The sequence below is a fragment of the Paramacrobiotus metropolitanus genome, unplaced genomic scaffold, assembly GCF_019649055.1.
Source record: "Paramacrobiotus metropolitanus isolate TYO unplaced genomic scaffold, Prichtersi_v1.0 Parri_scaffold0000046, whole genome shotgun sequence".
Classification (NCBI taxonomy): domain Eukaryota; kingdom Metazoa; phylum Tardigrada; class Eutardigrada; order Parachela; family Macrobiotidae; genus Paramacrobiotus; species Paramacrobiotus metropolitanus.
In genome coordinates, this window is record NW_026570266.1 from 1037742 (window position 1) to 1055189 (window position 17448).

Genomic DNA, 17448 nt, shown 5'->3' on the forward strand with positions numbered 1-17448 from the left:
GCCTTCGTGTAACGGAGCCGCGCCCGTTTTAAAGCAGTGGACAATGATCAAGAATTACATTCCTAAAAGGTGAGACTTGGATAAAGCTTTGCGGTACAAGGAAAGGGATACCGGATGCACCTAAATATGCTATAAGTAAAATGCTATCGAATTTTACCCCGCGTCTAGCTGTTGTCGAGTTACCCCTTGATTGCTGTATTCCGGAAGAAAACCATAAAGTTCATTCAGCTACGCACCTGGTTTTACATTATAGGTTTTCTATAAGAAAAGCCGCAACTCAGAAGGTAACGTGGCGGTAATTGCGCAGAGATCACTCGACTTAACGTAAGTACGAGTATATCTGTAGTTAGGGGGAGAGCATTCGATATCCCATTCCCTGTGTAGCATGCTGCAATGCTCTATTTGTAACTGAATGACTCATCGATACAGCTTGTTAATTAAAATATTCACGGCTTGTTAACGGATTTTGATTCTTATAAACATTGGCCACAAGTACACAACGACGTAATAACTAAGCCAAGTGTAGCGAAAAGCAAAAGATTTAGAAAGCCAAAGCACTGTCGTCCATAGGCCCCATAATGAATAAACTGCCGTTGAGCGAAATTCCAGTGCTGTCTTTTGGAGGAACACTCAATTCCCTTTGCCCAAGTTAGAAATGCGATTAGTGACACTGGCCAGTTGTTGCTGGATTTCATCATACTTGGCCTGCGCGCTTTTCTGCTTCTCGCGGGCTTCACGGCGTGGATCGTATATGCCGAAGGAGGCCACCTGCCCGAGACCTTCCCAAAAGCCAACCGGCTGCGCCGCTTGACTCTTCCAGTGCGATAGCGTATTGACAGCGTCCTGCAGCTGGCGGCGCAGTGTATCGGCTTCAGTGGTTAACTGGGTCAGTGTGGCACTGTGCTGCTTCGCTTTCTCCGCGTCTTCCGCTTTCTGCTTTTTCAGATCGGCCAGTTCTTTCGCCTGCTTAGCTTCCGTATCCTTATTGGCTTTCGTTGCTTTCGCGAACTCGTCCTTGGCGGCCTGCAAGGCGTCTTGCGCTGCCTTGCGTTCAGCCGCACTTTTGTTTGCCATGTCCTTCATCGCGGCTTCCATCTTCTGCATAGACTCTTTCTGCTCCTCCAGCTGACGCCGCGCCGCTTCGCGCGTTTCCTCTACTTCGTGCTGCCGTTTGTCCAGCTCGGCACGATGCTCCGCTTCCTGCTGCAGACGCTGGTCGTTGGCCGCGGCGATCCCGGTAAACTCCTCGTCGATACTTTCATCCAGCTTCTTCAAGAACGGTTTGGCTTTGATGGGCTCGCGAGCCAAAATCGCCACTTCGTTCTGGTTGATCAGTTTGCAGTTTTCCTTGTACAGTGCGTGCATCTCCTTCAACTTTTCCGGGTCCACACCCTGGCTAGTGACCTACTCAACCAATAAGGACCATTGTTATGCGTTCCAGCTTTCCGTCAGCGACTTTGGATAGTTACCATAGTCATATTCGATCGGTAATACTTGAATGCGAGGTCCACGGCCACTTGCAGTTCAAAGCGAACCATTGCCTAGGAAATTAGCAGGGAATCTCTCAAGTGTAACCAGGCAAAAGGGAACTACGAGTATTATAACATTACCTCCAACATGTTCTCGGCTTTGGGAATCTTGCCTCCAACGAATAATTCTGTTATGTGCTACGAGACAAATAACCATAAAGCGGCATCAGTTACAATGATAAAATTATAATATCACTTATAATTTTATCTACCGGGTGGCTGAACAAAATGGCGGGCTCCGTTTTTCGTCGGTTTCTTGCAAACCGCTTGCCCCACCCACCGTAAACAGCTTAGACTGGTTTGATAGATAATTTTATTGGTTAATAAACCCAGTATAACGTTTTTCAAAAAATTTAGCGGTGCTCGTATTAAATGGCGCCACCCGAAGTCGGGTCGAAATATATTCTGGCCAGCTCGCAAAACTTAAAATCTCAAGGCGTTTTTTTTCCTGCATGGACTTTTCGAACACTTTCAACTGTTTCGTTTAGAGAAACACATCTTTTTTCAATAGTAAAAAACTTGTGGATATCCTGCACGTGCTGGACGAGTTATTCGCCAGCGTACTTTTGATTTTTCCAAAAAATGTCAATGTTTTTGCTTTATTTTTATGGGTATAGTGTGTTAAAATTTTTGGCTGCATGACAGGTTGTGGCAAAAAATGCCGGTTTAGATTTTATATGTAGCTAACACATTGCCCTTGCGGAAATCAGATTGAATCAGATGAGCTGTCAAAGCACTGGACAGATATCTGCTTTCAAAAATCCTCCTTGTGGATTTCACGATAATTGCGGGTGCGGGCTTTCGGTTATTCCTTGTATTGGTCAAACACGGTAGCCAGGATATTACAGTTCCCTACAGTAAAAAAACTAAAAACAACCCCTTTACCCAAAATAGTAACGAGAGCCACATTAATGTCCTTAACTGAACAGCAGCAATTTTTGTTTAGAAATGGGTAAATTCAAAATTTCGTTTCTTGGCCAAACGTCAATCCCACCCACCTTTAGAAAAAAATTCATAAAAAATTTAAACCTTTGTACAATGTCGGTTTATTTTAACTTTTGTATGCAGTAAAGATTGTTCTCTCTAATGACACTAGAACGATGTCAATCAGGCATCTGACAGACCAAGCGCACGCTGGTAAAGCAGACCGCCATTCTGTTCGGCCACCCGGTACATATCATAACTATAGAATTTTATAGTCTTTCACTTATAATGACGCGGCCTTTTTTTCGTACCGCGCAAATGTCATTTTACTATGTGCACAGCTCGCGACTACTGTGCGACTCAAAGATCTACTGTGTACTGAAGACATTTGACCGCTGCCCTATTCTGCTGATAAATATATCTAGAAACTTGCATAAATAACTATCGACAAATTAGTTGTTCTGAAAAGTTCCGAGACTCCGAGTAGATCATTACTCACGTACACACAAGCACACTTCTTTTACATTAGTGCGAGACTGCGAGTGTTTGTTATAACGAGAGAAGACAGCTAGTCTGTACCTCAACAAAACCGGCAAATGCTCCGCAGTTGTATACAGTGTCCTTATGCTGGAACGGCCGTAACATTCTCACGCCGAACATTTCGTTAAGAAACACATTAACGTATTGCAGGAAATCGGGCAGAATATCTGCAAAACAGAAACGCATTTGCTAACAAGTAAGAGCTGATTTAGGAAAAATATGTTATATTGTACTGAATCTAAAACTTCGTACGCTCTTCCGTCATGCTGAACTCTTGGTCATCAGGATCATTGGCAATTCGCGGCATGAGGAAACAGCGCAGTTGTTGATACGCTTTGGTGATTTCTTTCATAATGTAAGCATTTTTTGTGGTGTTCAGACTTTTCTACCGGAGAAATGCAGACACTATTATTATACGAGAAATGTAGCTTTATTTTAAACTTGTACAAGCAAATGCCATTTACACTTAAACTCAGATATCGAATACCTAGAACAAATAAAACAACTCTTCAAGCTCTTTTGAACAACCAACAGTTACCCAGCAAATATACCTGTCGCTGTAAATAAACGTGACAATTGACAGATTTGCACGGCAACAGATTGGGAGTACTTACGTCAAGGTAAGCAGCTCCGGATTCCCAACCAGGAGACATTTTACCCAGAAGAGCGTCACGAACGAGAATGATCAGATCTTGGAAGATGTGGGCATTTTCTAGAGAAGTACACAAAATTTTAGTGCAATGTTAAGGCTGTAATACATATTATCGTCGTAGCACATGGTCTGGAAGAAAATCCTAAATGTCTTTCGGTTTGCCATATTAACAAGTTGTAATTTCCACAGTTCTGCTTATTCTTTAAATATCTGAAAAGTTTACAGATTTCATACGTACCGCTGTAGATGTTGCTGCGAATCTTCTGCGCCAGTTTGGAAAACTCGGCTAACATATCCAGCTGGTCCTTGCCCAGTATGCGCATAATGTTGAAAATCTGCACGATTGCAAAGGTTAAAAATCAAGACGTTTCTTATACTCTGTAAGTGTGCACAAGTGTGCGATATGCATTGAAGTGTCTGATGTTGCTATAACTGCGTGGTACGTAATACTGATACAACAGATAGGTTAATGATCTGTTCTCATACACCATACGATTACGCACCGTAAATGAGCTGAACATACTGGTCAGCAAAAATAACGCCGAATCCAGCGCCGTACTGTTTTCAAAATCGAACAGACCCTGCGTGTCCAGCAAGAAGATGGCAAACTTTTGGCCCTTGCTGTCCTGTATGATGTAAGGGTTGCGGGTAATCCAGATGCCCTGCGTGCATCCGTCGGTTTCCTTCGACGTGACAAACTTATCGGTCCCGAAGACGTATTTTCGCGGATCTGGTGAAGCATTACCGGCGGCACGCTGTAAAGTTAGACTGTCCTTGACTCTCTTATTACACCATGGTTTTCAGTTTGAAATGATGTATGTATGTAAATAACACTAGCAATAAAGTTTAAAATATCCAGGAACAACACAAGATGCCCCAGAAAAACGTTTGTACACTGACCGACTGACGTACAATATAAGTACTCTCAAAAATGTTTGCGTTATAATATTATTTTGGTCATTTCTTGAGGACAACCCGAAATACTATAGTAATGCTCATTAATGTACATTATCGGGTTTGCCGGCTGTGGATTACGACTTTAAGAGAGACATCAACGTGAGAAAGTCTAATCGCTATCAGCAGAGTTTTCTGCAATGTAAAGCTGCCGAATGCTGATACGCTTTGGCATTTACGTATAATGCATTAGCCACAAGCTAGAAATATTACAGTTTACAGTTAATTATGTAGTAAGGGCAGAATGGAGAATTACCTGAGTAAGATAACGATCCATGATATTCAACAGAGTGGACTTTCCCTCGCGGAACTTTCCCACAACGCCGACCAGACAGATGTTAATATCTTTAACATCATCTCCCTTGAGGCGCTCAACAAAACCCCCGACTTCGCTCAGCGTCAGCTCATCACCGTCTTTCACGGCAATCGGCACGAGAAAGCTAGCCATTTTCTTTGCTTTCGACGTCTTATTTCCGTTTACCTGCAACGAACGAATAAAATTTCGGTGTCAACGGTAAAAAAAATTTTCCGGGTGGAAAAGGTTGTCATCGTGAGAAGACGCTGCACGTAATCGATACACTAGACAAGATGGACGATTATCAACGCCCACTTTCGCTACCGAACATATTCACATACCGTTGCGTAGGCCAACGTTCAGACACGTTACACTTGTGGAATTTCCGGACCGGCGTTTTTCGTTAACAACAGACAATCTACAGCGGCGTTTGAACAACGCGAGGCTTATAACAACTTTCCCATCGTCGGTTTCTATCGAGCACTGATAATCATATTATATCTGCGCTTGCCAAGTTATTCAGCTGCGCTGCCCCACACAATGACCAATTTTGCAAGACAATAAGTAAGCAAACCAAGGAATCGGAAAATTCTTAACCTTTACTCAGTACGTGTGGGCCCAGTGACGGTGTTATCGGGTATCGCATTCAGCCTTATGTAACGTGCTTGTGATGCACCGATAACGCACATAACGAAACGATATTTTCCTGTGTGGAACTAAGGAGCGCAACAAATAGCCACGTTTATAGTTCCATAAAATGTGATAGCTGTGTATTAGTCATCCAGCTTTAACGGCCAAAGAACTGCACCTGTTTCCCCTCCTTGCCGTTTCTGACTGCTCCTAGTTTGTAATTACTAATCCGTAATTAATCGTCACATAGCGGCCGCAGCGTCATAGGTCACCGACACACCATCCGTGCTACTTTTTCAGTTTCCTATAACGGTAATTGATATTTTGATTTCTACATAGTGCAATGGATGGACAGGAAGAGCCGGAAGCTAAAATTGACCACGTTAAGGTGCGCTTGGCGGCCATTGAGAATAATCGACTACTGCTCAACAATGCGCATCTCCTGGCTAACCGTCTCTCCGAACCGGACGTTAAAGATAAGCATGTCTTTACGCTGGGAATTGCCGGGAAATTTCGCGAGGGCAAATCCACCATGCTCAACATTATATACAGATACCTACAACGTTTGGTACGCATGAGTAAAAAATCTGCCCAAGGCCTTCTTCTATTTTAGAAGTTTTTAGAAGTAATATCATATTAACTTCCTCCACTTTCTGAAAAATATGGTAAACCTTTAATAAGTATCATGATACGAGTACAAACTATGTACCAAAACGAAACAGCATTTATAACAGAAACACTTCCTCTATGCTATCTTGATCGGGGATCGTACCCATTACACAAATCGCGTTTCCCCGTTGTATTTGCATAGATATTCGCTGCTTAAAAAACTCTTTCGCCCGCTTCTGGCCAGTGGAAGTCGCTATACCGTTTCCAACCATTTCCACTAGCTTTTTAGTTCCGTCCCCGTAAGGTCCGTAAATTTCGATGGCTGCAGCAACGAAATCGTACCTTGGTTGCAGCCAGGCATGATTCGCTAGCTTTCCCCTTTCCGCGAGTTCAGCTGCCGCGCCGACAGTCACGGAAGTGCGGTCGATATATGAGGCCGCCAGCGTGTCCACACAGGTAACATCCACCGCCAACGGTTTTCCGCGCTTCCACGGAATAAGGGTGATCACATCCGGCCTTTTCTTATCTTTCACGGATAGACCTTTTGGTTCCATTCTCGAAGGGAAGCCAGCTGATTTCAGGCCCCGGGTAATTTCTGCGCTGATTCCGTAGGTCCGTCTTCGTCGACCGCGCATGTGGAGTAGTCGTGTTATGAGGCGTTGTCGTCCCAGATTACCAAGCAAGCTGCCGGTAATGCATGGATCCACACGCCTGCTTCCGGACTGATACCGCCTTGAGATGCGCGACTTCCTCCTGTGAAGTCCGTAGTGCGGTTAGCCTCGAAAATGTTTGCAGGGTTGGTCAAGCTTTCTGGACGTGTCGGAAAGCGTCCAGCGGAAGTTCGTCAGTGTCAGCCTCTAACTTCCAGGCTCGCGTGGCGACGGTGACATCCGTTGCTGTCAGTGTCGGGCATAATCTGGAAATCAGTTGGTGCAACGAAGAAGCCGATGCCAAGTAGGCAGAGGAAGCTAGCTTCTCGGTGCGTCTGATTCCCAAACCGCCGAAACGAACAGGAAGGGAGGCCTGGAGCCATGTTGGGTGGTCCATCCTGACATTGGTAATAGCTTCGACCGCCTCGCGAAATACCTGGTCGAGTCTGTATAGCTCTTGTGGAAACATCCATGCGAGGGAGGTGCGCAATATGTGAACAATTTTCGGCACTCCTAGGCAATTCTTCAACAGGAATAGCGCTTGGTGTTTAGGAATTAGCTGCAAGCGGCCGCACATAACACCGAGCTGGCTGATTTTCTCATTGATCATCGGGATTACGGCGGCTGGTAGAAGAGGGGAGCCGAGCAAGTTTAGTTTATCAGCTGATACAATGGCTATCCCAGGGAATAAATTGGTGAAGTCGTAAGCGGCCGATGTACGCTGTGCTTCCGTGCCACCACACAAGAAAACTTCGCACTTCGCAATGTTTACTTCTAGTCCAATAGTTTTGGCTTCCTCTATCAGCAGCAGGAAATTACGAATCACTTCCGATGGCGATCCTCCTAACGTACCATCATCCATATACCACGCGTTCAGGTAGGTGTTCAGTTTGTTGATAATAAACTGCAGTACCAAGCAAAACAAAACTGGTCCGAGAGGATCCCCTTGTTGCACGCCAGACTGAGAGGAAATGACTGCATCTCCTAGGAACAGGATAGTATTCCGGGATGATGTCGGCTGTTATCCGCAATACTTCTTTGCGCGACACGCAGTTGAAAGCGTTGGTGAAATCAATTTTGAGAAGGGCCTTAACGTCACCGTTGTATTGAAGGAGAAAGTCTCTGGTTCCGTGGATAATTCCTTCAACTCCTCTTTTCACTCCTGAGCCAAGTTGGTGCGGTTGGAGAATCTCCGATGTTACTGCCCTAATTCGGATATCCACCGCCTTGGCAGCAATGCGACGGTATACATTTCCAACGGCAATTGGACGCAGACCTCCGTCCTTTTTGCATAGGGCAACGAGTCGAGCGCCACAGAGCAAGGGAATAACATCCTTGGGTACTTTACCAGCTAAGACGAGATTGAGCAGGTCCGTCAGGGCGTCACACAAATCAGACGCGGCGTCATCCATTTTAGCGCCGATTAGGTCCAACAGATGTTGCGGGCGCAGGTAGTCTAAACCTCCTGCGCTGCCACGTGGCATCGCCTCGAGGACGGCCAAAACCTCAGCGGGATTAAGAGGGACTAAATTAGCGTCTGTGGGATCGGTCGGTAGTGTGGGTAGCGGAGCTGCTGGATGCTTCAGTTTCATAGACTCTATCACAGTCGGAGTGGGCTCAGCTACAGAGTCGGTTGAAAGCAGGGTACGTACCGCTCCGCTGACGTTGAAGTCGTCAATCTGAATCCCCACGCGGCGGGTAATCTCGTCATCGGGAGCAGCGTGCCGAAACTTGCCAAGAGCTGTGGGTTCTTCACCGACGATTTCGCCGTTCTCGAATTGGGCGATCCGGTCACGGATATGAGTGGTGATCGACGTTTTCCGTTTTCCGTGAAAAATTAACGTCATGGTGACCTACGCTACGCTTGCAATCTATGTGCATTAGCCATTCTGGAGCCTCATTTTGTTTTCTTACCGGCATTGTACCATCTGTTGCGTGATCTGTGAGTCTGTGACTGAATTTGTACATGTCATATAAACTGCACAGACAGCGCTCTAAATTCAACAGCAATTTTTTTGCCTATTTTAGATGCGAATCGATGGTAAGAAGTACAGATCCTGCGCGATGGAGTGACAGGCTTTATAACTAACCGTTATCTACAGATGCCAGCGCCATGGAGGTCTCGTCGTGGCTGTATGAGAATTACGCCGTTGAGGACAGTTTCGAGACATCCGCCGCCATGGAAGGTTGCACCCAGGGCATCTGGGTTAATCTGCATCCAGTCATCGTTAAAACAACATCGGGTGAGGAGTATGCCGTATTCCTGTTAGATACACAGGGTCTTTTTGATCCGGAGAGTTCAGCCGATACAGACAGCCTCCTGTTTCAACTGACAATGCGATTATGCTGCGTTACGGTACGTAAACCGAACCTGCAAACCTGCTAATGTCTGCTGAAAAAATCATTACACGTTTATATCATAGATTTTCAATGTGTTTCGGAGTCTGGAGCGGGAACAAATAAATTTCCTGGCGAGCTTTGCCAAGCTGATAACAGGCGATCAGAGTATGGGTATTTTCCCGACTATCTCCGCGTTGCAAGATGGTTGGTTGGTTGGTTACAGGTCACGATGCGTTGTCACGCGATTTAATCATTCTACTGCGGGACGCGTCGCTTGGCGGAGAATATTATGGTTGGGCGGCGGGAGCGGAATACCTAAAGGTTACTTGCCGTTGTAGCTTAGCGCTCAGTTAAAATCACGACAGAACGGAAACACACTAAAGAAAAATTTGTTTAATCAATTTGCTGCTTTTGATCGTGATATCTACTGTACTTCCAGAAAGCGCTCAGTTTCACGGATCATTCCGCTGAAAACGAGCTAATGCGCGCGTATCGGTCGATTGAGTGTTTCCGCATGCCGAAGATCGCTGCCGATCCAAATGACCCGGACTTCCGTGTCACTGAAGAGTGTAAGTTACCCTGAAATGCGCAAAGATCATCGCGGTATTCCGTTCGTTTGGCAAGCATCGTGTCGTCTTTAACTCGGCCTCGGATGGTGTTTTGCCACACGACTGACGGAGTTCGGATGACCTCTTGCTTCGGTTTGCTACGCAATACTTGTTACTTTACATATGTTGCAGATGTCAGTCCAAAATTTGCGCAGTTTGCCAAGGAGTTCCTCGAGCGTGTGGTATCCGGAACATATATGCGTCCTTTTCAGTTCGCCCCTGGAGTTGCAGCGAACGCCGGCGGTTTTGCTTCTGAACTGAGAGTACGTACGACAAGAAATTGTTGATTGTGATGGGCTATGATAGAGCATTACGGTGATCTTGTCTAAAAACGCTTCCTTTCTAATTTTTATGGTTGCGGTTGTAAAAAATTGACTTGCGTGACCGATGTTTCTTTTGCGAAATCATACATCCAAAGCGTTCCTAATGAAAAAGACGTCGAGATACCTGAAAAATTAGCAATAGCCTCCGATTAGCCGGTACAAAAATATCTAACCACCACCAAATCACCGCTGATTGTTGACTCTTAACGTATCCACGGTTTTGCAGAAAATCCATTTTGCACGCCTGAGAGACATTTTTGGACCGGAAAAAATAGGCGGTCTCAATAATGGTCTGAAGGTATCTGTATGTACCCTGTACCGTACGTCGTGTTTGAATCCAACCGTTTCCCCGATTTGCTGCTAGCGAGTAGCGACAAAATACACTCAGGGTCGCTAATACGCAAATGCAGACATGCGCTTAAAGCCATACTAAACGTTTCAGAACATAGAGCAGACGGAAATGCGGCAGAAGAAGGAGTCCGCGTTCAAGCGCTATGTGGGGGGCATGGAAAAGGTAATAGTGGACTATTAGCGGTCACAACATTCTCCTTCTGGATTAAGCTAGAAACGACGACAAGATGCTTTGACCTTTACTGATAGCTTTGCATTATCTACAACGTATAGAAGTACACAAAGAAGTGCGGGGACTCTCGATAACAGCTGAAAGGTACGCTACAGCTGAAAGTCTTTCGATTTTCGCAGGCACTTGAGAATGGTCCACTGCCGGTCAAACAACTACTGCAGCTGCACAACGAACTGCGGCAGTCATGCCTGAAAGGGCCGGGACAGGACTTCCTGTCACGCGACTGGAAGGAAGCCGCACCCTGGATCCGGGCGCTGGAAGAGGAGATCGACGTGGAATTCCGGCGTCTTCAAGCCAGGAATGCATCGCAGCAGGAAACAGAAGATTCCCACCAGCAGGCCCTGGAACGCGCCGACGCCCATAAGAAGCAGCTGGAAGAGGCCGTCGAACGACAACGCCACCAGCATGCCGACCAGATGGAGAACATGAAACGGCAACTAGAGGATCAACGGCGCCAGGCCCAAGCGGCACTGCGGGATATGGAGCAGCGGCGGGAAGCGCTGCGGCAGCAATACGATATGGAGCGACAGCAGCAGGAAGAGAGGCTAAAACGGCAGCGAGAACAGCTGCGTAACTTACGATGATGCTCCATAGGAGGAGCAAAGCAATTTACTATTGCGCGACGTGTGTGTACCTTTGGGATGTTTTTTATACGTATGGGTATCGTACGGTTGACTGCACTGAGATAAATTAATTAGCTACGTCACTGACATAATATTGTACTTCTGATGCTAAGAGATTCTAAGAAAACAAACGATGCACCGCTCAAACAATGCAGCGGTAAGAACTTTATTAGTACACACTGAACAGTAAAGTCAGACTGCACTTCGATGACGTTCCTGTCACACGAAACTCAGCTTTGTCCTTACTGTTAACTTGTAAGTCATGCTTGGGCACCACGGAGGTCCCCATATAAAAAGCATTTCCAGGAAATGCCAGAGTTAAAAATAAGCTGGATATGTTAGCAGATTTCTCCAACTGGCAGAAAAGATTCGCACCTAAACGAAATGGACTGTACGCCTCAAATACGAGTACAGTCTGTACTTGCTGAAATGCCTAAGTTAACTGACGCCCCACCTTGGCCCACTGAGTTGCTTGACTTTTACCAAAACTTTGGGCTCATAACGGCACTGATTATTTCTTGGTTATCCAAGTTAGGAGCAGTCAAAACATTCAAAGAGCGGAGATAGGGGCAGCCGATTACTTCTTCCTGACGGCGGATGACTGATAGCGAGATATCGCTCGTACTACTCATATGTAATCGTAAATGTGGCATACTGTTGGTTGCGCTCCTTAATTCAAAACTGAACATAATTATCGCTGTTTTACCACTATTATGTGCGTTATCGGTGCACTGCAATAACGACGCGTAATGCTTTAGGCGATTAACCGATATCACCGTTGTTCGGCACATAATGCCGCGTAATGCTTTAGGCGATTAACCGATATCACCGTTGTTCGGCACATACGCACAGGCTATTGATCAAAGGTTAAGCAGTTCCCGCATTCTTCGGCTAGCTATCGCGAGCTTATCCTCATTGTGCGGAGCAGTGTAGCGGCCACGCTTAGCAAGCAAGAGGTGCGCCGTATTATGAGCTTATCCCATTTCGATAAAAAGTCAACGGGAAGGTTTTGGAAATCCGCGTTTCACCGCTGCTACAAGATGAGAACTATTTAAGAAAAGCCTCAGTCCTGAAAAATTCCACACACGGATCATGGCTGCACAGTTCCATTTTTGTGGACGTTGTCCGGTGTTTAATACTGTTTATTTTGTCTGGTGCATCGAAAATGTGCAGCCGTGAAGAACTGGATTTTAAATTGCGGCAAGCGCTTGAGCAAGTGCGCGAGGAGGTTCGTCGTGTGCAGGATGAGCAGAAACATCGCTTAAGGGCAATGGAAGAGATGATGCAGTGCCGGAGCGAGGAAGAACGCCGACGAACGGATGCCAGTTTGTGTGCCTTAAGGGAGCAGATTGCTGGATTCAAGGTAAATCATGGGGTCATGAAAACCAGTTCATGCGAAGAGTTAGACAGTCTGAGACCGCAGAGCGTTAATCAAAGTTGTGCCAACAGGCGGAGTACGAAGAATATTTGTTTCGGTTCACCATGAGTTTATGACGCAGAGCTGCGCTGAACTTGTTCCAGGCGGAAATTCAGGCTTTACGCGATTGGCAGAGAAGTATCCCGAGGAATTAGTGCAAGCCTGCAAGGAACATCAGATTGGGCGCGCTTAAGATATCCAATTTCGCTTCTGGATTTTCGGCGGATGTTAGCAGTTTTGCGCATAAATTCAGAATATCTGTACGGTTGTATTTGGCACCCTTCTCACGATTGACGCCGCAGCGGAGACAGCACTTCTAATGTTATCGCCATGCTAGACTTCGGTCACAAAAATTTCCAGGAGATTAGTTTTTCTCAGTTGAATTATTTCATTGCGAAGCACCAATTTTCAGATCGGTATTCACACAGTGATTGCACATTCTGGTACCTGGCAATGGTCGGTCAACGGCGTGAGTGAACTACAGAGTAGCTGCAGCAGATTAAAATTATTTATAACTAGCCTGAAATTTGAATGACCTTGACTAGTCAATAAACCTATTCACATAGGTACATTTTACCATAACACTGCCAACCCGGCCAGCCACGTTAACGCTAAAGCGTTCCAAATAAGAAACCTAATTCCGGCACACGACCGTGAAATAAACACGAATTGAAAAATTACGAATTCAACATTTTCGCTTTGAAAAATTATTGTGCTTTTTCGCACCTTCGATTTAACAAGATTAGGCAGTTTTACTGCAGGGAGGTGTAGCAAAATTCACATACGATACGTTATCGACATCACCGTATTTGGCCAAGGACATATCCAGAAAGCCGGTAAAGTGCTGCCGCACAATGAGCTGATGACACCGCAAAAGATCGAAACTTAAGTGGCACTGCCGCGCATTCATCGTGTTTCGGAAAAAAAACATACTTCAAACCGACAACAGTAGACTGCAGAAAAATCGCTGATAAAAGCTTAACAATACGAAATACCCATAAGATCAGAATATTTCCAGGAAAGTATATGTCGTCTGCTCGAGTAGCTATCCCGAAAGCGCAATCGCAATCGCGATTCTTGACTCAAGCTTTCACATGCGAGGTATTTAAGCCGAGCAAGAATCTCTGTGCTGTTCAAAAATTTGTGCCGGTTGCTATATAATCCATTCCTCGGGGTTTATGATACAGGCTGGTATCGTTATGTATACTATGGCAAATCATCCCTGCAGCAGCAACAAAAAGACCGGGTGAAAACTGAGTGGAGCGTCGGGACTGTTATGCTATCGCGATTCAGAGTCTCCTAATTCAGAGACTCCGTCGGTAACCTAATCATCAACCCTGGAAACTGCTTAGTCCGGTGATCTGCCCGTTAACGCTGTCTGTGCTTTAATACTGCTATGCCACTAGTACCGCCTTTTAGTACCTGGCCTTGGCTGTTTTTTGGCATTTTTCGCGCTATTTACATAATTCATTTCGATCAGCATGTGTGCGACTCAGTGCGGGTAAGTGTGTCAGTTCCATCCTTCTACAAGTCAAGCACGTTTGCGACGGATACCGATTAAGAAAACATAACATGATTTTTTATTAAAGATCTGCGTTTCATTAAGCAGGGAGGAACATTCTAAGAAAGCCAGTCAACTAGAAACCGAGAAGTCAAAACCCCAAATATTAACACGATAAAAAGCAAAAAATCCGCTTAGTCCCTAAGAGAACGAAAAACTAAGATACTCAAGCGAGAAATCGGCAAAATACAAAACATTAAAAAAACAATCCCTAGCTACCGATCCAAACAGCTAATTCCCCTTTATTCCACAGTCATCTGGACATCATCAACAGGCCACCACAGCTGCAGTTCTTCCAGCGTTTCCTTCAGTTCCTCTCCCTCGAGATCCATCAAAACGTCGTGTATGGAACCGAAATCTTCCAGTTCTGCAGCAGCTTCTCGTCGTTCGTCTTCGTGCACCGTCGTATCCGTCTCGATCAAGCCCTGCACCCACGGCAGAAACAGTTCCTCCATTTTCAAAGCAGTTTCGGCTGGCAGCTTGCTGATTGTAGTGACAGTACCGCGCTGCTCGTTGCTGACACCTGCAAGAAAGAAGGGACAGCCGGTGACCTTTCAAAAACTAAATGAAAAACGGAAGGGCAATTTCCGTTTGTTTCCACATTAATTTTTACAGTTCTAATAAATCTCTTCCGATCTATGCATCATGCTCACGATTCGAGGAACGTTATGACGGCAAACTGTACCAATGAATCCACATTCATCGTACTTGTACTCGTAATAACTGCCATATGGCACAAATAACAAATTGCATTTACACCTTCTGTAACCATAACTTACTACTTCCCAAAAATTTTTTCAATTATTGGTTTAATTTATGTATTTCCCATGTATATAGGTAATTTAACAAATTAGATCCCAATCGTCTGTGTTCCGTATTCAGACCCTGCTGTCATGATCCGTATTTTTTACTACCAACTAGCTGAAATAAATTGTGCAATTAATTCAGGAATGCAACGGTAATTAAAGTGCTCTGAAAATACTGAAAGCCCATACCATTTTCCTCCCCCTTTACTGGTCCACTGTCGCATGAAATAGGTTCCGTGATAATGGAACACCAACTCGCTGTGTCCGTGGGCTTGGCTTTTTGCGCCGCAGTAACATCGCCTCCTGACACTCCGCCCTTATCTTTCTTACTTTTCTTGCCTGCAAACAAATAAAATCAGAACGATAAAACTCAGCCTGACGGTACAACGACTGTCCCACTTTTCTTTGATTTCTTCTTCGGTGAGGAATGACTTTCTTCCTTATCCTTGCGCTTCTCCGAAGTTTTCCGGGGTGATTTTGAGCGGCGCCGCTTGCTACTGCTGGAACTACTCTTTGGTGAGACATCCCGCGAACGCGATCGATAGCGACCGCGCGAAGCGGATCGCGAACGAGATCGACGGCCGCGCGAAACGGATCGCGAGCGGGATCGATAGCGCGAGGACCGCGACGATGAGCGATTCCGTCGTGACGAGCGCTGCGAGCTTCTCCGGTCATCGCTGGACGGCGATCGATCCCGACGAGGAGGTCGACGTCGATCTCGTGACGGCGAACGCGAATATCGTTTGGTCCGTGATAACGACCGCGAATAGCGTCTCCCGCGTGACGATGAACGTCTGCCTCGTGAAGACGACCGCGACGAAGAGTATCGACTACGACGCGGTGACGAGTACCGCGTGCCTCGACGCGTTGTGCGGTCTCGCGAATCCGACCGCGATCGGCGGTACTGTCGTCTCCGGGAACGGGACTGGCTGCTCTCCGAACTGGACCGGCTTCGGCTTCTCCGCCGGACCGGACGCGAATCGCGTTGCGGGGAACGACTGCGCGACCGACTGTATCGCGGCGATCGCGAGCGAGATCTCCGGGTGTCCGGTGGTTGTTCCCGCGTACCCAACATCAGCCCTCCGGAATGATATGGAACGTAGCCCTTTCCCTCCTTCTCAGTGTCGCTGCTAAAAATCGACGAGATTGAAGCGCGTCCGGAATTAACCACGGCGGAAGATGAGACCACTTTAAAAGGAGGTACCAACGGAATCCGGGGACACTGCGTCCCCTCCACCTGTCTTCCCGTTGGGGATGGCTTAACCACGGCTGCGGGGGCGCTGGGCGTGGAACGGGTGTGGTTCTGATGGGTGCGGGGGGCGGTGGACGAGGGAGGGGTGCCAGCCTCCCGCGTGTGGGGAGAGGGACGCCAGCAATCCATGCTGGTTGGATTATGGGAGGACCAGTTAGCGTTGGGACCGTGATGGTCGGTCGAAACACGGGACGACCAAGTGGCACGAATGATGGAAGAGGGCGATGGGCTGACATCACAGCACGCGGGACCAAGGTGGGGGGTGCGCGTTCGCGAGGGGGTGGGGGCGCTGGGACCCCTGGTTTCGGGGGGCAGGGGGGAATCACGGGAAGGGTGCTGATGGTGCGGACGCTCTTGCCGCCGCCTAGATCCCCCACGATGTCGCCGTCGAATGTCATGTACACGGGAGAACGGTTTGCTGCATAAGAAGAACCTGGCAATAAAGAAAAACAACGAAGTTCAGACTTTGAAGTCTATACTGCAAAAACGAAGAAAAACTCTTGCAGTCTGTAGCAGTTTAAGAAAGCAATGGAAACTCCAAACTTTCTTGGTCTTTTTACAGAGTCTTCTGCAAGCTTGAAGGTACTACTGAAAACTTTCAAAAAATCCTTTAATTCTTTTACCACCGTGCTGTGGCGATTCTGGCGAAAAAGGATCCGGAGGCGGAGATGATGGAGCTGACAGGTGCTTCGGGTAGGTCACAGTGGATGCATCTGCTTCAGGAGACGGCGAACGCGGCTGGCCCAAATCAACCTTCTTTCCAAAATGTTTGGCCATCTTAGCATGAAACCTTACTGTAGTAAGTAACGATTACTTAGTAATCAAAAAGTTGTGAAGTCTGAAACTCAGAAACTGGCTGCTGTGACTGCAGGCCTGCAGCACGCGAAAAGCGATCAGAAAAGCAAAAACACCAGCACCTCTACGGGCACCACACTGCTAGTCAGTCTGGTATTCCACAGGCTGTAACAGTTTTCCACAACAGGTATGCGCTTGAGCAAATGTTTGCCAAAATTCCTCGTCTCACAATCAGACACGGGAGAATGACAATGGAAGTCTAATCCGGTGTACGCGTTTGCACCGGCTGGCTACAGCTGGTTGGCAACTGAATGAAAGAGTCGAGAAAGTAGCGACAAATATAGAGCACAGAGAGTA

The 17448-nt window shown here is 46.6% G+C and overlaps 4 protein-coding genes across 10 annotated transcripts; 2 read left to right on the forward strand and 2 right to left on the reverse strand.

The window, feature by feature from the left end:
- Positions 1-258: 258 nt before the first annotated feature.
- LOC129591424 (atlastin-3-like) lies at positions 259-5393 on the reverse strand. The gene is made up of 10 exons (XM_055487062.1): positions 5236-5393; positions 4856-5080; positions 4149-4400; positions 3884-3980; positions 3608-3705; positions 3246-3378; positions 3033-3160; positions 1611-1667; positions 1470-1541; positions 259-1404 (listed from the first exon to the last, which is right to left on the reverse strand). The coding sequence occupies exons 2-10, from the start codon at positions 5045-5047 to the stop codon at positions 631-633; spliced, it is 1803 nt and encodes a 600-aa protein (XP_055343037.1). The 5' UTR covers positions 5048-5080; positions 5236-5393; the 3' UTR covers positions 259-630.
- LOC129591425 (atlastin-3-like) lies at positions 5380-11462 on the forward strand. Of its 4 annotated transcripts, none has more exons than XM_055487065.1 (11): positions 5380-5458; positions 5864-6092; positions 8812-8824; positions 8886-9139; positions 9207-9288; positions 9347-9444; positions 9563-9692; positions 9864-9994; positions 10281-10352; positions 10497-10568; positions 10757-11462. In XM_055487065.1, exons 2-11 carry the CDS (start codon positions 5868-5870, stop codon positions 11219-11221), a joined length of 1542 nt encoding a protein of 513 aa, XP_055343040.1. In that variant the 5' UTR covers positions 5380-5458; positions 5864-5867; the 3' UTR covers positions 11222-11462. The 4 variants fall into 4 exon arrangements, with proteins under 4 accessions (XP_055343040.1, XP_055343039.1, XP_055343038.1 ...); XM_055487064.1 differs by lacking the exon at positions 5380-5458 and adding an exon at positions 5625-5741; XM_055487063.1 differs by lacking the exon at positions 5380-5458 and adding an exon at positions 5646-5791.
- A 735-nt stretch (positions 11463-12197) lies between these two features.
- LOC129591466 (uncharacterized) lies at positions 12198-13140 on the forward strand. Of its 3 annotated transcripts, none has more exons than XR_008690845.1 (2): positions 12198-12623; positions 12710-13140. XR_008690845.1 is itself a non-coding variant. In XM_055487129.1 (2 exons), exons 1-2 carry the CDS (start codon positions 12426-12428, stop codon positions 12868-12870), a joined length of 309 nt encoding a protein of 102 aa, XP_055343104.1. In that variant the 5' UTR covers positions 12198-12425; the 3' UTR covers positions 12871-13140. The 3 variants fall into 3 exon arrangements, 1 of the variants encoding a protein (XP_055343104.1); XR_008690844.1 differs by having other exon boundaries at positions 12782-13140; XM_055487129.1 differs by having other exon boundaries at positions 12760-13140.
- A 1116-nt stretch (positions 13141-14256) lies between these two features.
- LOC129591465 (serine/arginine repetitive matrix protein 2-like) lies at positions 14257-17360 on the reverse strand. Of its 2 annotated transcripts, XM_055487128.1 has the most exons (5): positions 17214-17360; positions 16920-17073; positions 15444-16729; positions 15234-15383; positions 14257-14761 (listed from the first exon to the last, which is right to left on the reverse strand). In XM_055487128.1, exons 3-5 carry the CDS (start codon positions 16423-16425, stop codon positions 14481-14483), a joined length of 1413 nt encoding a protein of 470 aa, XP_055343103.1. In that variant the 5' UTR covers positions 16426-16729; positions 16920-17073; positions 17214-17360; the 3' UTR covers positions 14257-14480. The 2 variants fall into 2 exon arrangements, with proteins under 2 accessions (XP_055343103.1, XP_055343102.1); XM_055487127.1 differs by having other exon boundaries at positions 16923-17360.
- Positions 17361-17448: the final 88 nt, after the last annotated feature.